The sequence below is a fragment of the Egretta garzetta genome, unplaced genomic scaffold (assembly GCF_000687185.1).
Source record: "Egretta garzetta isolate BGI_Z169 unplaced genomic scaffold, ASM68718v1 scaffold8, whole genome shotgun sequence".
In the NCBI taxonomy this organism is placed as follows: Eukaryota; Metazoa; Chordata; class Aves; order Pelecaniformes; family Ardeidae; genus Egretta; species Egretta garzetta.
The window spans coordinates 2,637,012-2,652,940 of record NW_009260407.1 but is presented as its reverse complement, the minus strand read 5'-3'; the positions used below and the strand labels follow the sequence as shown (position 1 = coordinate 2,652,940).

At 40.8% G+C, this 15,929-nt stretch overlaps 1 protein-coding gene across 1 annotated transcript in view; it reads right to left on the bottom strand.

Annotated features, from left to right (window-relative positions):
- SORCS1 (sortilin related VPS10 domain containing receptor 1) overlaps positions 1–15,929 on the bottom strand; it is a 211,034-nt gene that overhangs the window by 34,572 nt on the left and 160,533 nt on the right. Inside the window, exons 18-19 of the mRNA XM_035898973.1 lie at positions 8,128–8,241; positions 6,934–7,105 (exon numbers count right to left, since the gene is read on the bottom strand). Of these exons, the coding sequence (XP_035754866.1) occupies positions 6,934–7,105; positions 8,128–8,241 (286 nt within the window). The remainder of the gene's footprint in view (positions 1–6,933; positions 7,106–8,127; positions 8,242–15,929) is intronic.

The following is a 15,929-nucleotide window of genomic DNA, read 5'->3' as shown; positions in this document are numbered from 1 at the left end:
CTTTCAGCTCTATTAAGGCAGACACAAAACTCCTTGCATGACTTCTGCAGCCACAGCAAAGCGCTTGGATGCAATCGGCACTGAGCTGTCTTTGGGCAGCCTCTCTGGCCTTCATTGCAAGAGGTCTTTAACGCCAGTTCTCTTAGGCATCGAGGGAGAAACGTGTCTATGTTGGCTGCTTGTGGTGGTATCTCTGCATTCAGCTCCTGTATTTTATACACACTAAGCTAGTCAGCAACCAATTACAATAGCTGAAAAAATGAAAGTACTTTCAATGGATGTTTTTTACCTTGTACTAGGTATACACATTGTGCACAAGCTTGGATATAACACTGCTGTCTTGATAAAGGCTTTAGTCCAGCCAAAGAGTTTAGCGTATGCTGAACTTTTAGCACATGAGTACTCCTTTTAGCCTGAAAAGAAGTCCTGGGAATTCAAAATAAGTTTCCCAAGGCCCCATATTATGCCCTTTACCTATACAACCTTTGATGCTAAAATGTAAAGCAGAAATGTACTGTTTTCAAAGGGATTTTCTCATTAAATGTCTAGGGGATTTCCAAGAATAAACAAAAGATTCCCCTCCCTCCTTCCCCTCCCCGCCTCTCCAAGCCAAATACACATTTTTCCTGTATCTTGCCAAAAGAATAACAGTCTAGAGCGTACACAAGACCTGGATGCTTCCAGAAAAACCTGTGAAACTCCCAGCCTCAGGGTATATCAAGAAACAGCCCATACAGTTTGCAACAATATTTTTCATTTTGATTATTTTTATGCAGCTCTCAGTATTTTGGGGTACGTGAGAAGTGAGGCCCACCTAGCAGGATTCTCCCTCAAACACTCTGAATCTTGCCCAGAAGGTTGTAATAGCGAATTTTCCTTACTGAGTTCCTTTACTTCTATCTAAATGAAAGTATTACAGCTATGAAATACAGTTCAAGGTTTTTAATTTTCGTTCCCATGTTTCAGATTTAATTTTTAAGTCTTCAATTATGCACCGACTCGTGCGTCTTCCTTACAGATGTTGATAATGGATTTAATTATCCTGTCCAACAGACAGACACGGCTGTTGTTGGACTGTCTTCATGGATTAATGTTTTGTGCTTTCTTTAGATTAACCCTTTTCCCTCTTTGGCATTTTCCTGTCACCATCAGAAAACATCCATCAAACATATTTTCATTGCAACCGAATATCTACGCACGGGATACCTTTAGTCTAGGTCTGTTTAAAGCATATGCTTAATTTTAAACAGATATTCAAGTCCAACTTGATCAAGGACTGAAAAATATGCTTTCATGTGTAAATTCCTGCTTTCAGAGAGATGCTCTTAACTTTTTAAAATCAGAAACTGAATAGAAATCTGTCTTTTATCAAAGTAATTAGCCGGGTACTTTTCACATGTGGCTCTTTTTCTACAGCAAAACAGTTAATTGCATTAATCAAACCATTCGTTCTGACTGCCGGTTGTGCCAGCTCGACTCAGCTACGAGCTTTTCCACCGGACTAGCTCTTCCATGCTCCACGGGAATCAGTAAGTGCAGCCTCTCAGGATTATGCAGAATAATTCGACTAGTGTGACTGGGGGTGCATTAGAAGACTGTAGGGCTGTGTGTCATCATGAAGGCGAGGTCAACTTTCATACATTTTCATGGAATCTCAGCAGTGAATTTAAAAATGCATGAAAGGCTCCGATTTCTCCCAACCAGCTTGTCATCATCGGTAACACAGAAAACGCAATTATAATTCAGATGACAGTGGTATGGGGGAAGGGAGGCACTGATCTTTCATCTGTGTGTTATTAACAGGAATGTGGTGGTGGTAGTAAGATAAACAGCCATGATTCAGCATATGCATTGAAAGTTAGGATGAATGTTTCTTATTTTTGTAATCATCACTAACTAACTAGTGATATCAAAAGAGGGAACACAGTAGGATACCATGAAAAAAACCCAGACTGTGCTTTTAAGTACGACTAGCTTTGCATCTTTAATTTGGGTATATCAGCAATCAAAACAATCCTAATGATAAGATCATCTCCAGAGACTTCAGCTGAGTTGAATTCTGAATTGCACCGAGCAACAGTGCCGAGGTGGGAAATGTTAATGGTACTGTCCCCCCCAGCAGGGTCCCCAAGCTCATTAAATGTACCTGAGACACAATGTACCTTGTACAGCCATTTATTAACATTGTCATTATAGAAAACCACAGCGGTCTTTAGGAAATTCAGGGCTCCATTTGTATACCGATATGGTAAGAGAGAGTTGTCTGGCCTTATGAGCATTAAGCACAAAAATGAAAAGCATGGAGGGCATCAGGGAGAAAGCAAAGCTCTATTTTCAAATGAGGGAATAAAAAACCAGGAAGGTTAAGTTTCTTACTCAAGGTCATGCAGAAAGAGCTCAGAGTGCGGTTCAGGAATGAGTTCAGATCGCCTGAATTCTAGCCCATGGCCTGAACTGTAGGAACAAATGAATTTTCCTCACACATTAGTCTAATCCAATCGTATAGCATCAGCAAGTAGTCAAAAGCAAGCTAAAATCTACTCCCAGTTGGAGTGACTTTGTCAAGTGAGAACGGAGAGAGACCTGGAATGTCAAAGACTTTTGGCTGTCATTTTATCAAGATAAAAAATAAATTAGAGGCGGCAGTTTCTCTGTGAATTATCTGTAATGAAACAGCCAAAGCCCTGAACCTTTCTGCCCTGAATGTGTTTACCGTCCATTTCCTCAGCAAAGATGTATGAGCAATCAGATGAAACAAGTTTGAAAGTCATTGTGTTGAACAGCGTTGTTCGGGAGGCTGCAGCTTTCAGTCTCCCTGCTGAAGGGGTACAGCAAGCACAAGCGTCTGACGTTCATACAAATAACTCAAACACACATAACAACTGGCTTTGTGACAGGCAAGAGACCTACGTGACCATATGATGAGGAACGCATGCAGAAACAACACCCACTTAATAAAATTTCTCTATTTTCTACGACTGAGCAGCAAAATACGTCAGGGACATTGGATTGAAGAACTTTGGTAGGAAAACAGCTCTGTAATTTTGGGTTTGGGGTTTCTTCTGTTGCTGTGCAAAAATAAAGTAAGGATTCAGGTTGTTTAGGCTGAGAAACAACTCCGTTGTTGAATGTTGCCGTGTGAGAAGTACCAGCCCTGGGTCTGTGTATACAGCTCAGGCCAGGGCAAAGGATTAACCTTTAAACTGGCAGCATTTCGAGGCCATAGGAAAATTTTCTTTGAAGTATAACTTGTTTTCTCCTGTGCTGCCATTTATTGACAGAGATGCTGTTGCTACTCTGCTTAGCTCAATGGAAATTTAAGAGCAGAATTACCAGCGTAAGTATGGTGCTCTGCTTATTAAAAACTTCCATAACGCTTCATGTAATGGGACATGTGCTAATTATAAAAGGAAGTATTGATGCAACTCAGTAAGAATATCATGATGATTACACCCATGTTAATAGGAGAACTAACCTGGACAAACCTTTCCAATAATAGGACCAAAGATATTAAGTGCAAGGTGACTTTGCAAACAGTTTTTAAGAAATCATACAGAAATCCTAAAAGGTGACAGGAAAATTAGACCACTTTGGAAAGCATTCTTACATTCAGGTCATTCAAATATGAGTTGTTGGTTGGTTTTGCTTTTGATGTTTTTTATATGCTGCCAGATACAAATGCTTCACAGGAAAATTTCACATGAGTCAGGGTTAGAGAAACCGGGCCAGAATCCCAGTTCTCAGAAGTCAGCAATGCTCTGCGCACTGCTGGTTTTGGTGCCTGCCCCCTTTGCACTGGCACAGACTTCAGTCATCATTTTCCTTTTGTGTCTTCTTCAATAGAAGAACACTTCTGAATGCCTTGTCCTTGTTTTTCTCCTCAGATACCTTTTACTGACATTGTGTCATTGTCAGAATGACACAGTCCTGGCCCTCAGCATCACCAAAGGCACGAGCAGGCTCTACAAGAAAGCCCTGCACTGTGGTTCCTGCCCCTGAATCCCACACCTGAGGCAAAACATTTTTTACTGCCACCATTTGCCTTTTCCTCCCCTCTTAGCAAACCCCTCCACTACAGAGATTCAGTGACTTTTCAGGGCCTCCAGTGTGCCTACCTCTGCAGTTCGTTCTTCTTTTCAGACCCAGGTGGGTCCTTAGATGGAGCAGAAAACTCTAGAAAGATAATAGGAGTATAAATTTCAAACAGAGTCTTGTACCTTGGCTCACCATCTTATCTTTTTTTTTTTTTTTTTTCCCCCTGCAGGTCAAGTGGAATATAGGCATGAAAAAAGAGAGCTGGGAGGCTTTGGTGTAAGGAACAGCTCTGCAGATCTGAAGGCTTCCAACAAACTCAGAGGGATACAGGAGATGTTAAGATGCAAAGGGACTACAACATAAGCAAAGGCCACTGGTTTTTTTCCATCTTAAAAGTTATTAACTGTGACACAAGCTAAAGGAAGAGTCCCCACCAAGGTGAAGCACTTAAAAATATTGACCCCCACTCCAGGGGGCAAGGGTTGAATAGGACACATGTTCTTCATGTGCCACTGGGAAAAACAGCACATGCGTACACAGACATATGCAGCCTTTTTTAAAAAACTTGCCTAATGCCTTCTCTTCAGCAAAAATGGAATGGCACAGATTTTGCGGATGCTGAACATCCTGGATTGTACTATGCTGTATACCTGAGCAGGGCAGAACTAAACAGAAAATGGCAAATTCTTGCTTTGTGATCCCTCTGCCCTGTTTGCAAGGGAAAGAAACTTCCCTTTGAGAAGTGGGGTTGGACTAAACAATCTCCAGAGATCCCTTCCAACCCCAATTGTTCCGTGATTTTGTGAAATCAATATCTATTCTATAAAAGGGTGGTTGTTCTTTTGCTGGGTTTTTTAACTTTTCTAGTGAGTGGTGTGATTCTTGTTACTGAAACGGTTAATTCAGTAAATGCTTTAGCATATATACAATTATGCTGCTATAACCACAGTTTATTCTCCTTTAGCTTGCATATAGCTGGAAAAATTTTCTTCTTTGTTGAGTATTTCTTCTGCAACATCAGTGCAAAAAAGTTGTTAGATTGGGTCAAATTCACCCAAAAGTTTTGCTGGTTGCTCTGTAAACTCTTTATATTGACAAATCTAGGAGCAGGAGGTCAAGATTCATCTAGCAGGGAGAGTAACCAGAAAAGCTGGAGGTTGATCAATACTGTTTCAGCCCTCAGAGCGATTCCTAACCTCTTCCTTATCAGATATACTGAAAGAAGGCCCCTGTTAGATCTCCTCAGAAGCTGACTCACTCATCAAAACATACTTTACGTACTCCCTGATACACAGCGTAAGAAAGACTCTACCTCTTAACGGAGGATGGATGTGTGGTTTTCAGACTCTGGTGAATACTGAAGCAGGGTTATCAAAAAAGATCAGAATCAACAGACAAGACTGAAAGATTCACAGGAGATCCCTGTCTAACAGAGGGGTCACAGCATTCTTACAGGATATGTGAATTTAAATGCTCAGAGAAGGAGGAGCAGGACATTTGTCCCGAGTTCCCCATGCTGCGGGTGATCGTCTCTCCCTCTGACTGTTGGCATAATTGTTGTTTTGTGACTGACTTCTCAGATCACCCATCTCCTCCTCTCAACCTGCTTTAAAACTTTGCTGAGACTAGAAAGGCGATGTGATGAACAATTTTTTGGGAGTATATAACACCACCTTTTTTTTTGGTTTTTTGGGTTTTTTTAAAGCCTGAAGATTTTGTATCTTGTTTTGGACTTTTTATTCTTCATCTTTAAACACAGAAATCAATAATTTATCCAGGTGAAATTCTATGTTTATACCATTATCTACAGTAGCAATGTTGTATGACTGTCACTGCTGAAATAAAGCGACCATATTGTGCAGAAAATGAACATTCAGGTCAAACAAGTGTTTCGGGTTAGGCATGATTTATTATATGTTATTGCCTTTACAAATCAGGGCACCTGTTTGCTGAGGAAAGCATCAATAATAAAGATGTAAAAACCCCAACACACCCCCTACCAAACTCAGCTCCAGAGGTCATCCTCATTTCTCTTTCCTCACTACAGCTGACATTTACTACGGAGAGAGTCAGAAGTAATTTCCATGAATGCTCTAAGCTGTAAAGGGATGTACATTGTGCGCTAGTGTAAAAGCATAGCTGGTTTAGGATTTATTGGCCAGCTACACAAGAAAAAGGGTAGAAGTTTAAAGAAATCAAATTGGATTAGGGAAAAAGAGAAAATAGTTACATTGTGAATGTTATTATTTGGGAGCCTACAATTAAAAACGGATAAAGAAGCGCTGAGGAATAAAAACAGCTGAAAAGATTTTAAACCTTTTTTGTCTAAGGATTCAGAAATGGAGGGAGCAGACCAGTGAAATACCAAGTTAAGTTACAGATACAACAAAAGCACAGGCTCTGATCAGAGTCTGAATCAGCTTCACATTTGCAATCAGTTTCAGACTTAATGCTGCTGCTGATGTCTTGAGATTCCATCCACAAACGCCTGAACAATATGTACCCGCTTGCGCGACTTTAGCCATGTTTGGTTGAAAATTAGTGGCAAGTAAAAACTGAAATTCAGTTTCAAACACAGAAAGAAGTCAAAAGCACAGGTAAGGCTGGGGATTAGGATTCAAACCTGCCCTCTCCTGTACTACTGTGAAATTCCCAAACCAAACCAATTCCCAGTTTTTATCAACTTCTCCCAGCCATCACCCTATGCATCACATCATCTCCATACATCATCCATTACCCTTTTTGAGCATACTCCACCCCAGCTACATTGTGGAGCTGACTGACTTCATCCCACACTCCCTTGGTTTACTTCTTCACCACCTTACAAACTTTGTCTGACCTGAATCAGACTCAAATACACCCACAGGGCCTGGGATGCAACATAAAAATAGAGCCTACCTCTTCCAGCTGCACCAGGAAAGTGACGTTGTGTCCTTGCTCGGCTGTCAGTTTGCCATCAGACGTGATGATGCGAAGGCCCTGGGGGGCTTTGCCAGGACACTGCTGGGGTTTTGCTGTGTACCGTTCTCTCACGCCGTCCGTGCAGTTATTAGAAACAACTTTCCGGTATCTGCAAAGGAAAAGAGAAACCCATGTAAGATGCTGACAGGGAGCATAACAGGGTTAACTGGGAACATGAAGGCATTTTTGAGGTTTCTTTAGACTAAGGAGATTGGAAGAAAACAGATTCCCAAACATATTTTAGCATTTGGCTCAGTCAAGCTTTTCTCATGTGCCTAACATACAAGCAGTTAATACTGTTGTTAATGGCATGTAGTATCTTCCTGCACAGCGCACCTATATACTGCGCATTAATAAATGCCTAAAACATGAATTTATCTGATGATCTGTTACATGTTAAATAACTATAAAGTTATAAATAAATGATATACATATACAGTAATGGAATTGTATTCAATTATTATACTGTTAGGCATAGTTTAACAGCTTTTTGCACATGGTCTCCACTTCTCATCAGTTGTGAGGCAACTCTCTAAAGATGCAACCCTCAAAACCTACAAAAATAAGAATCGAAGGAAAAAGCAAATTCTGCCTATCTTTGAGTGTACAAAATGCCAAACCACAGCTTGGGTTCCTTTGTTTGCTTTAATCACTTGCATCAGAAATGAAGTTTGAGGTCAGTATCTTAACTTCAGCTACATCTTCCCTTGACTTCCAAGAGGGCCAAAGCATAATCAGCATTCAGGCTAGCTGCCCATCTAATCTATTACTTCAGTTCACATATACATCAGTTTGATCTCTTTCCTCTGATTTGTTTTCCACTGTTTCTGCCTCACTTGATGATCCCACGTGATTTTAAGAAGAATCTTTTCAGAGACTTTAATGATTTGGCCTTTGCCTTACAGTTTTCCCTCCAAGTTTCTTTAAGGCACCATTTTTCATGGAAAGGTCTGACCATACATGATGGAGAACTGGAGTGCCAGACTGTGCACCCTAACAAACTCAGTGAGGAAGAGGTCCCAAGGGCTTCAGCCAGCTCTGAGACACCTATAGTAAATGCAATCTGCAGTTGCCATTGGGTTAAAGCCCATATGGGTACTATAGCTACATCAAGTCTGGTGTGCCACTTACCCAGTGCTGTTAAGGTAACTCTGTCCGAGGCTACAATCTTTCGACAGGGAAGATGGATTATACCAAAACGCTGGTAAACACTGCCCATTGCTGTGACGTTCATATCCATAATCGCTGTTTTGGCATTAAAAGAAACAGTGACATAAAAACCCAAAAGAAAAATACAGCTCATGCTCATTACTATTGATATAAGTTTTGATTTTCCTCAATCTGTTTACTAGGATTTCTGATTTTTTATTCATGTAACAACAGATTCTTCATCCTGCTTTAGGTTTTTTTGGGAGGGTGGTAGAATTACCTTACATATATGTTCCAGTATAAACGAGAAGAACCAGACCAGGTGGTTCATGAGGAGTTCTCCCTCCACAGTCTAATGGTGCTTCTCAGGTTCAACTCTAGACTCAAATATAGTAAAAAGCCAGAGATCTAAGCTAAGTTCAATCACTGCTGTCTCAGTCATATCTTAGAAAACTGAAGTGCTAAATAGTTAATTGTATTTGGAAACTATGCCACATGAGCTGGAGAGGAAAATTTACAGCCCTGAGGGAGCTCTCGACTGAAGGCATTAACAGTGTATTTGGTAATGGAAAAGAAGGCTGCAATCTTCAATTCTATTTTTGTTTGGAAGAGGAAATGCTACCAAAAATCATGTGTTAGAAACAGTGAGTCAAACCATAATCTTTTGTCCCAATTTCCATTTAGCTATGACTAAATTTGCTTTGGTTCCATTAAAAATAAACAACAGTTCAAATTGTTTTTTTTTTTTATTCCGGGTAAACAAAGACTCTACAAAAATTGTTATTGTGGAACAAATAAACAAAAAACACCCCTCTTTGGTCAGTATTCCATTCACATGTGGTTTTACTTTCCAACCATTGAGTAATGAGGACTGTTTGGTTGGAAAATCATTCTTATTCCTTTTACTAAGCTTTCTCCACAGCCCATGACAGAGAATTTAATGGGATGCCATTTCTAAGAACTGCTATACAGAGTCCACCAATTCCATTCCAATATTCCACTGCCAACATGATCCTTGATCTTAAATGGCACTTCTTCGCAAAGCTCTTTTTTTGCTTTTTTTAATGTTGTGTTATCAAGTAGCCTGATATTCTAAGAAAAGAGGATTAGGGCAGCATTAGATTATGTGATCAAACGTTCATTTCTATATACAAAAAGAAGCAGAGAGAAAAAACAGGAGGCAGAGGAACCCCAATAACCTGGTCAGAGCCAGTGGAGCCCCTGCCCCAGCTCCTCCCAGGGCTGTCGCAGAAGAGGCATCGGCCCACAGCCAGGGTGAGACCTATGAGATCGGCAACGGGAAGGGCTCCCCCCGTCTCCAGTTCTGTTTTCCTGTTCTGTGTGCATGTGGTGGTCCAAGTCTCAGCAACTGGACTCAGAGCATGGGTCACAGGCGTCCATGTGGCTGCACTGGCAGCAACCAGAGAGACTGGAGCATGTGCATGCTGTGCAAGTGAGCACCAAGCCAGACAAGCCAGTGAGTAGGATGAAAGACTTGGGAGCAAGGTGCTGATGTGGTCATAAGTCTGGGCTGGATACTTAGCCTGTGAATTGGTTATTGGAGAAATCAAGAAGTCTGGGGGAATGGTATAAAGTATATGGTATAAACTGGTATAAAGTTGTATAGGTCTGGACCTGCTCATGAGACTTGTTATGTGTGTGTATGTCTATGCATGAGGCAACTGGGGAGGCAAGGCATCCAGGGGCCAGATACTGGACAGCCTTGTGTGTGTAAGACCAGGTACTGGTGGGATCAACATTGCATGTGTGTTTACAGTGCACAAATTTTCCACAAATGGGGTTTCATCTTGATCAACCAGAGAGGGGAACAGGGTGAGGCACCTGGTGTTTATGGGCGCTGTGATTTCTGCTTGCGCTAACCTGTGTTGCTAGTCATGTGCATATGCACATATGCACTGTGTGTACACGCATATGTGTGCCCATCGGAAACAAAAGCTCAACCTTGCTACTGCCTGGGTCAGGGGACATGGAGCTGCAGCAGCCTCACCTCAATCAGGTGATATTTGTAGAATAATTTTAACAACAAGAAGAATTTTTAACATTATGAAGACTTTTTTCAAATGCTTTTTTCTTTCTGGACCAAAGCATGATGGCTTAAAACAAAAATTTAATGAATCCCTATTAAACAGTTTTAATAAGCCTGGTACTGCTCTAAGACATGAGACAAAGAAAAAAAGGAGAGAATATTTTGCAATTTATTTTTGTTAAATTTCTTATACTTGTTATCAAAAGTGGGACATTGAGAAGAATTTTGTCACTGCTTTTTACTCCTTCCTGCAACTTTTCCTTCTGAATCAAGAAAAAAAGTGTTTTGAGGTAATCTAAAAATGGAGAAATTAAAAAGATGACATTAAGCAAAAGAAAATTAAAGCTGCATATCACTTGGGAAAAATCCTAAACATCTATTAGACTGCATGACTCTTCCAAAGGAATATGTTGGCAGCTGTGGTGCTTGGGATATCTACAAGTAATTGAGAACATACTCTAGGAAACAGCAATGAAATAGATGACCTAAACAGTCTTTTCCTCAGTTTTTTGATTGAATTTTCATCAATCTATTTACTCAGATGCTAGTGACTGAATGTTACTTAATTGCTTTGGAAGCATCAGCCAGCCTATTCTCCCACTGCCATGTGCTTCTCTAATCATCCTAGTTGGAATAAGAACACTATAGCTGCAGAATACACTTTATAATGAGTAACACCACCATTCTGATTTGCTTAGAGAAAACAAATATTTACATACAAGTGGGACTCCTGTATTTTTGTAATTCATTTGTCAACACTCTGCAGCACTGTATTCCTAAGTTATCATGTGTCACTAATTAAAAAGCTGTAACACTGTACACACACAATGTTCTGTGATCAGTTAGGTGAAAACAAAACAAAATAATACAGTATAAGCTGCCTCAGAGGGGATCAGTACCCCTTTTTTGCAAATCGTCTGGCTCATTAAGGCCCTACAGAAATATCAGCTCAGTAAACAACATGAATTGCTGTTCCATATCTCTCTACAGATGCACCAGCCGCCCATTCACCTCCACAGTCTTGGAATCTAATGAATTCCTTGGCTACAGGCTGGTGCACGCAGAACACTGATTCTGACAACAAATTGCTGCCTACAATTTGGCACAACAGGCTGTGTAGCAATCAACAAGCATTAGCATCAATTGGATTGCCATAGCACGAGCCAGTATAGCAAAATCTGGGGACAGGGAAGGCATTTTACACTGCAATCAGCTAGCCGAGTCATCGCCTGGTAACTGGGATTGGAATTTGCATATATTGATGATATTCTGTGCCTGCCTGAAAAGAACTCAGGTGAAATAGATAATGTACCTATCAAAAAAGAGCGGAGCATTTACCAGCAGGCACTGTTTTATCAGTATGAAGCAGCCTGTCTTGTGGCTCTCACTGATGATGGTTTTACCCTGGCCACTTTTACTGGTTTAAACTGGAATCCTATTTGTCTTAGTCAAGCAGGATCGTAAGTCCTTCTCTGTAATTAGAGACAGATATGAATTCATTCCAGAAGTTCTGTATCCCTGCTCAAAGCTCATGGTAAATTCCCTTATCTAAGATTATTTGCAGCACAGGTAATAATCAAAGGAAAAGAAATCCCTTAAGGAATTCTGCAGTTTGAATACAGACCTGAAAAACATACTATCATGGAAGGACTGTAAATCCATGTGAAATTATTAAAATCCCGCTGTTTTAAGACATAGAAATAACCAGTAAAGGCAGATGAGTGATTGCCATGCTCGTACCTTCTAGAAATCAAGAGATTACTTAACATGAAACCACAGGACTTCCTTAACGCTAACAGCTTCACCTTTAGGTCAACTATGCCAGAAACTGAAAATGCTACTTGTGGTCTTGTGTGCTGTGCTTTGCAAACTTTTCCGACATTAAATGCAGTGGAATTGTGGTATCTGTGATTATAGTCACCTTTGTTCTGCCGTTTCCAAAAGCCAAAAAAATAACTGTGGCAAAAAAAACCCCCTGTGGCCACAGCCATGGAAAAGTCTTACCACTTTTTTATTCACTTAATACCATTGTTTAATATTGAACTATGATGCAAGTGTAGATTTGTATTAAAGAGGAGCTGTGCTTGCTTCCCAGTTCTACAGGATCTGACATGGGATTTATCTCAAAGAAGGATGGATTCAGCTACAGTTTGAATTATGGATCTATGGAGATGTGATTATAATTGCATCACAGTATTCAGAGTCAAGGTATACCAGCTTATGTTAATAGGGAACCTAAAATCCCTGGAATCTTCCCAGTAAATTCATGCCTGGTAGATACCTAGGCCCCTAAAGATGTAGAGATGCACTGTAGACTTTGCATAGTGAACCTGCATTTTTCACAAGCACTGAAAGTCAACTACAAATCTATTCAAAATTATTATTCATTAGCTAAACAAACCTACCTCAATAATAAAGCAAAGTTAGTTAACCTAAGGACACAAATATATGGGAACTGGCACCCGCATGATTGTCTGAACTGATGAGCAGTAACCCACAAAGCCAAGAGAGTCTAATCACATCCAGTATCTGCCTTCTGCCTCCCCACAGTTTGCCAGGACAGCTTCTCATGATGCACGACTCTGATGTTTTAGCAAGAACTAAGAACTAAACCTAGCAGGCAGGTCTGTAATTTAAGTGCCAGGCAATAAAAAAAGAGCTAGCCAGATCCTTGCTGATACGATCAGTGAAATAAATAGGCCCGGTTCTCAGTTGCAGTAAGGCTCCTTTGGGCATCACTGGCTATCCAAAGTCCCTAGCACCAGCATCAGGAGGCTCATCCTTCCCACAAAGGTGTGAGATATGGGAATACCGACAGGAATACCTCAGTATTAATGACAGTGGGTTCAGAGAGAGGACTGACAGCGAGACACTTAACTCAAAGTTTCTATTAAAGGATCTGGGAGACAGGTAGCTGAAGGATGAACGCCACCAAAGATTTCCATCTGCGTCTAGAAGGTGTTTCTTCTGAAGAGATATGGCCGCAATAATGCTCAAACGGCAGGAAGGAACGCAATGAAAGGAAACCGAGTAAATTAATGCTTTAATAACACACGAGTAACGGTGTCATCCATTTACCCAAATCAATTAAATGAAGAAGGACAATCTCGTTTCTAGGCTGTTGCTAGGACAGAGTTGCCGAGGGCTTTGCACGGTTCCACTCCCCTATTCCTGAAGCACTATTGCCCTCTGGCTGTGAGCCTCAGCCCCTGCATGGAGAACAAATACCTGTGGCTTCATCCCTGTCCCCAGCTGGTTTTGGTTCTAGTCCATGATGAGAGATGTCTGCTGTCAGAAAAGCTCAGGTTCCCAAGGCTAGAGAAACTACCGTCATTTCTAACGTCACTCAGGTTTGCTGCTGTGTAAAACAATAAACAAATGTGCCCTTTTCTCTGAGAAAGAGCTACCGCAGGCTGAATACAGATTTGAAATGAACCTGGAGTTCTGTGATATTACCAGGAGAAAAAAACATTATAAAATCTTTATGTCTTTTATAACTGGCATTTTTTCCCCTGAACTGATAAAAAGGCATTCGCAGGATTAACAGCAATAGCACTTTTTTTTTTTTTCACTTTACCTGATCACACAGATATATTTTTTTACTCCAAGCTCTGACAAGCTTAGGTAATAAAATTTTCTCCATACAAATTCAATATCTAAACAGCAAAAAAAGTCCTCCTCTGACTGGGGAAGGGATTGTTGTCTTCTTTAATTCTGTATACAAGTCTGGGTCCTGTAACCATTGATGTTAATATAAAAAGCCACCCAGTTTCTTTCAGGATTGCAAAGTCAAGTGCAGTCAGCTAAGGGGCTTCTCCCTGCCCTGGGGCATACATGTCCTCTCCTTCAATTAAGAGCCCTGCCCAGCAAAAAGAAAAACAGAGAATTCAAAAGCACTTCTGAAATGTCCTGAATGATGAAAGTGCTTCCTCCTTTTGCAGGAAGGACCCCCCAAAGGACATCCTTCCACAGCAAGAATTCACCCACTGATTTTCCTCCAAATGCCTCTTTGGACCAAATTCTGCAGGGTGCATAGGCAGCAAAGCCTAATGCAGAGCTCAACAAGGCAGGCACTGAATGCTACGGTGCAGCAGCAGCTTTACCTTTCTTAGTACGATAAAACCGGACTGAGAAATTCAGTAGAGCCCCCAGAACTGTTTTTTTTCTTTTCTCCTTCCTTGATAAAACCTCTGCCTCCTGTTCCATGTGACTTTCTGTCCTTCTCTGCAAACCTATGTAAAACTATGCTTGTGACTGTATTAAGTAGATAAATAAGTGATGAATGTTGCTGGTAAATATTTCTGAGATGGATATTATAGCAATGTTTCAGTCTTTTTTCCTCAGAGGAGCTAGGGAAGGAAGCTGAAATGGATAAAGTAAAAATCCAGATCTGAGGACTGTAGGAATAATAAGAGCTCAGAGAGAATTGGAGGGGATCATGATAGTCTGCTCTAAACTAAAACTGGTTCCATCAGAAAGAGGAAGGCCCTCCTAGGCCAGGAAGGCTTTCTATCACTCAGCTCAGCACAGCATCAGAAAGAGGAAGGCCCTCCTAGGCCAGGAAAGGCTTTCTATCACTCAGCTCAGCACAGAGACCTGCAGTATTTTTAAGGGTATTTTTCTCAGGCTGCTTTTAATAAGATGACTTTCGCAAAGTCTTAATTCTTCCTCTTCCAAGAGATTGGAGGGGTCTCGTTGGGGCGTGTGAGCTCTCAATGTCTGTTGTACATCCAAGCTTTCTCTTAGAGATTCCCTCACAACCCAGCAGACCTTTTGGAAAAAGTTTCCTCAAAGTGAAAGTAAAAGAAATAAACAATAGTTTCCCCCAGCAAATGTGACCGTGGTACTTTTGCTCTGAACCTAGCAACAAAGTTTTGTAGTAGCAAACCACACAATCAATGTTAATGAAATAAAAACATACATTCTCAGACAGGACGGGTTATGGAAGGAAAGCATATTTCTATCAGAAGTGTTTCATGAGTGTGTGTCCCTTATGAATGTAAGGGGTTTAACCATAACGGATTGACAATGAGTCAATCCCATGAGTTATTTTCTTGAACCAGGGCACGAGGTTGGCACAGCTTTGCACTGCACGCTCTACGGGAAGGTCAAAATCTTCAGGGAAATTCCTTCCTATTAATTTTTTTTCCTGGTTGTCCACTATGTTTTTTACATTACCAGAGATATGTTAACTCGCTGAAATCCAGGACCTTTAGGCACCTACAAGATGAACTACACTGAGTTATCTTCTCCCTAAGAAAGAACTCACTGGAAGATGAAGAAATCGGCAGGAAACCATATTCAGAGAATCAGTGCCCACGCACACTCATAATTTTTATTATTTGGTGCAAGAAGATTTACTTCGTTTGACACATGGAAAAGCCTCCTGTGATACTGTGATTTTATATAGAAAAATCAATATAACTACAGTTATGGGAGGGTGAGAAGGGAAATGCTGTAAATTTCCATGGTCCTGGAGAACACATATAGCAAGAAACAAAATATTTATGAGATGAACCTCTTCAGGGTACATGTTACAGCTTCTGGGTTTAACTAATAACATGGCATAGATGTAGCTGGATGAGGCACAAGGAGAGTTTATCAGCACTGCCAAAGAGCCACCATTTCTCTCTTCTGGGATACTCAGGACTGTCTCAGACTTGGAGAAAACAGGTGATAGAGAGATTTCAATAATGTGGTTCCCTGCGTTTTTTGTGCAAATTGCTGTGAGTCAGCA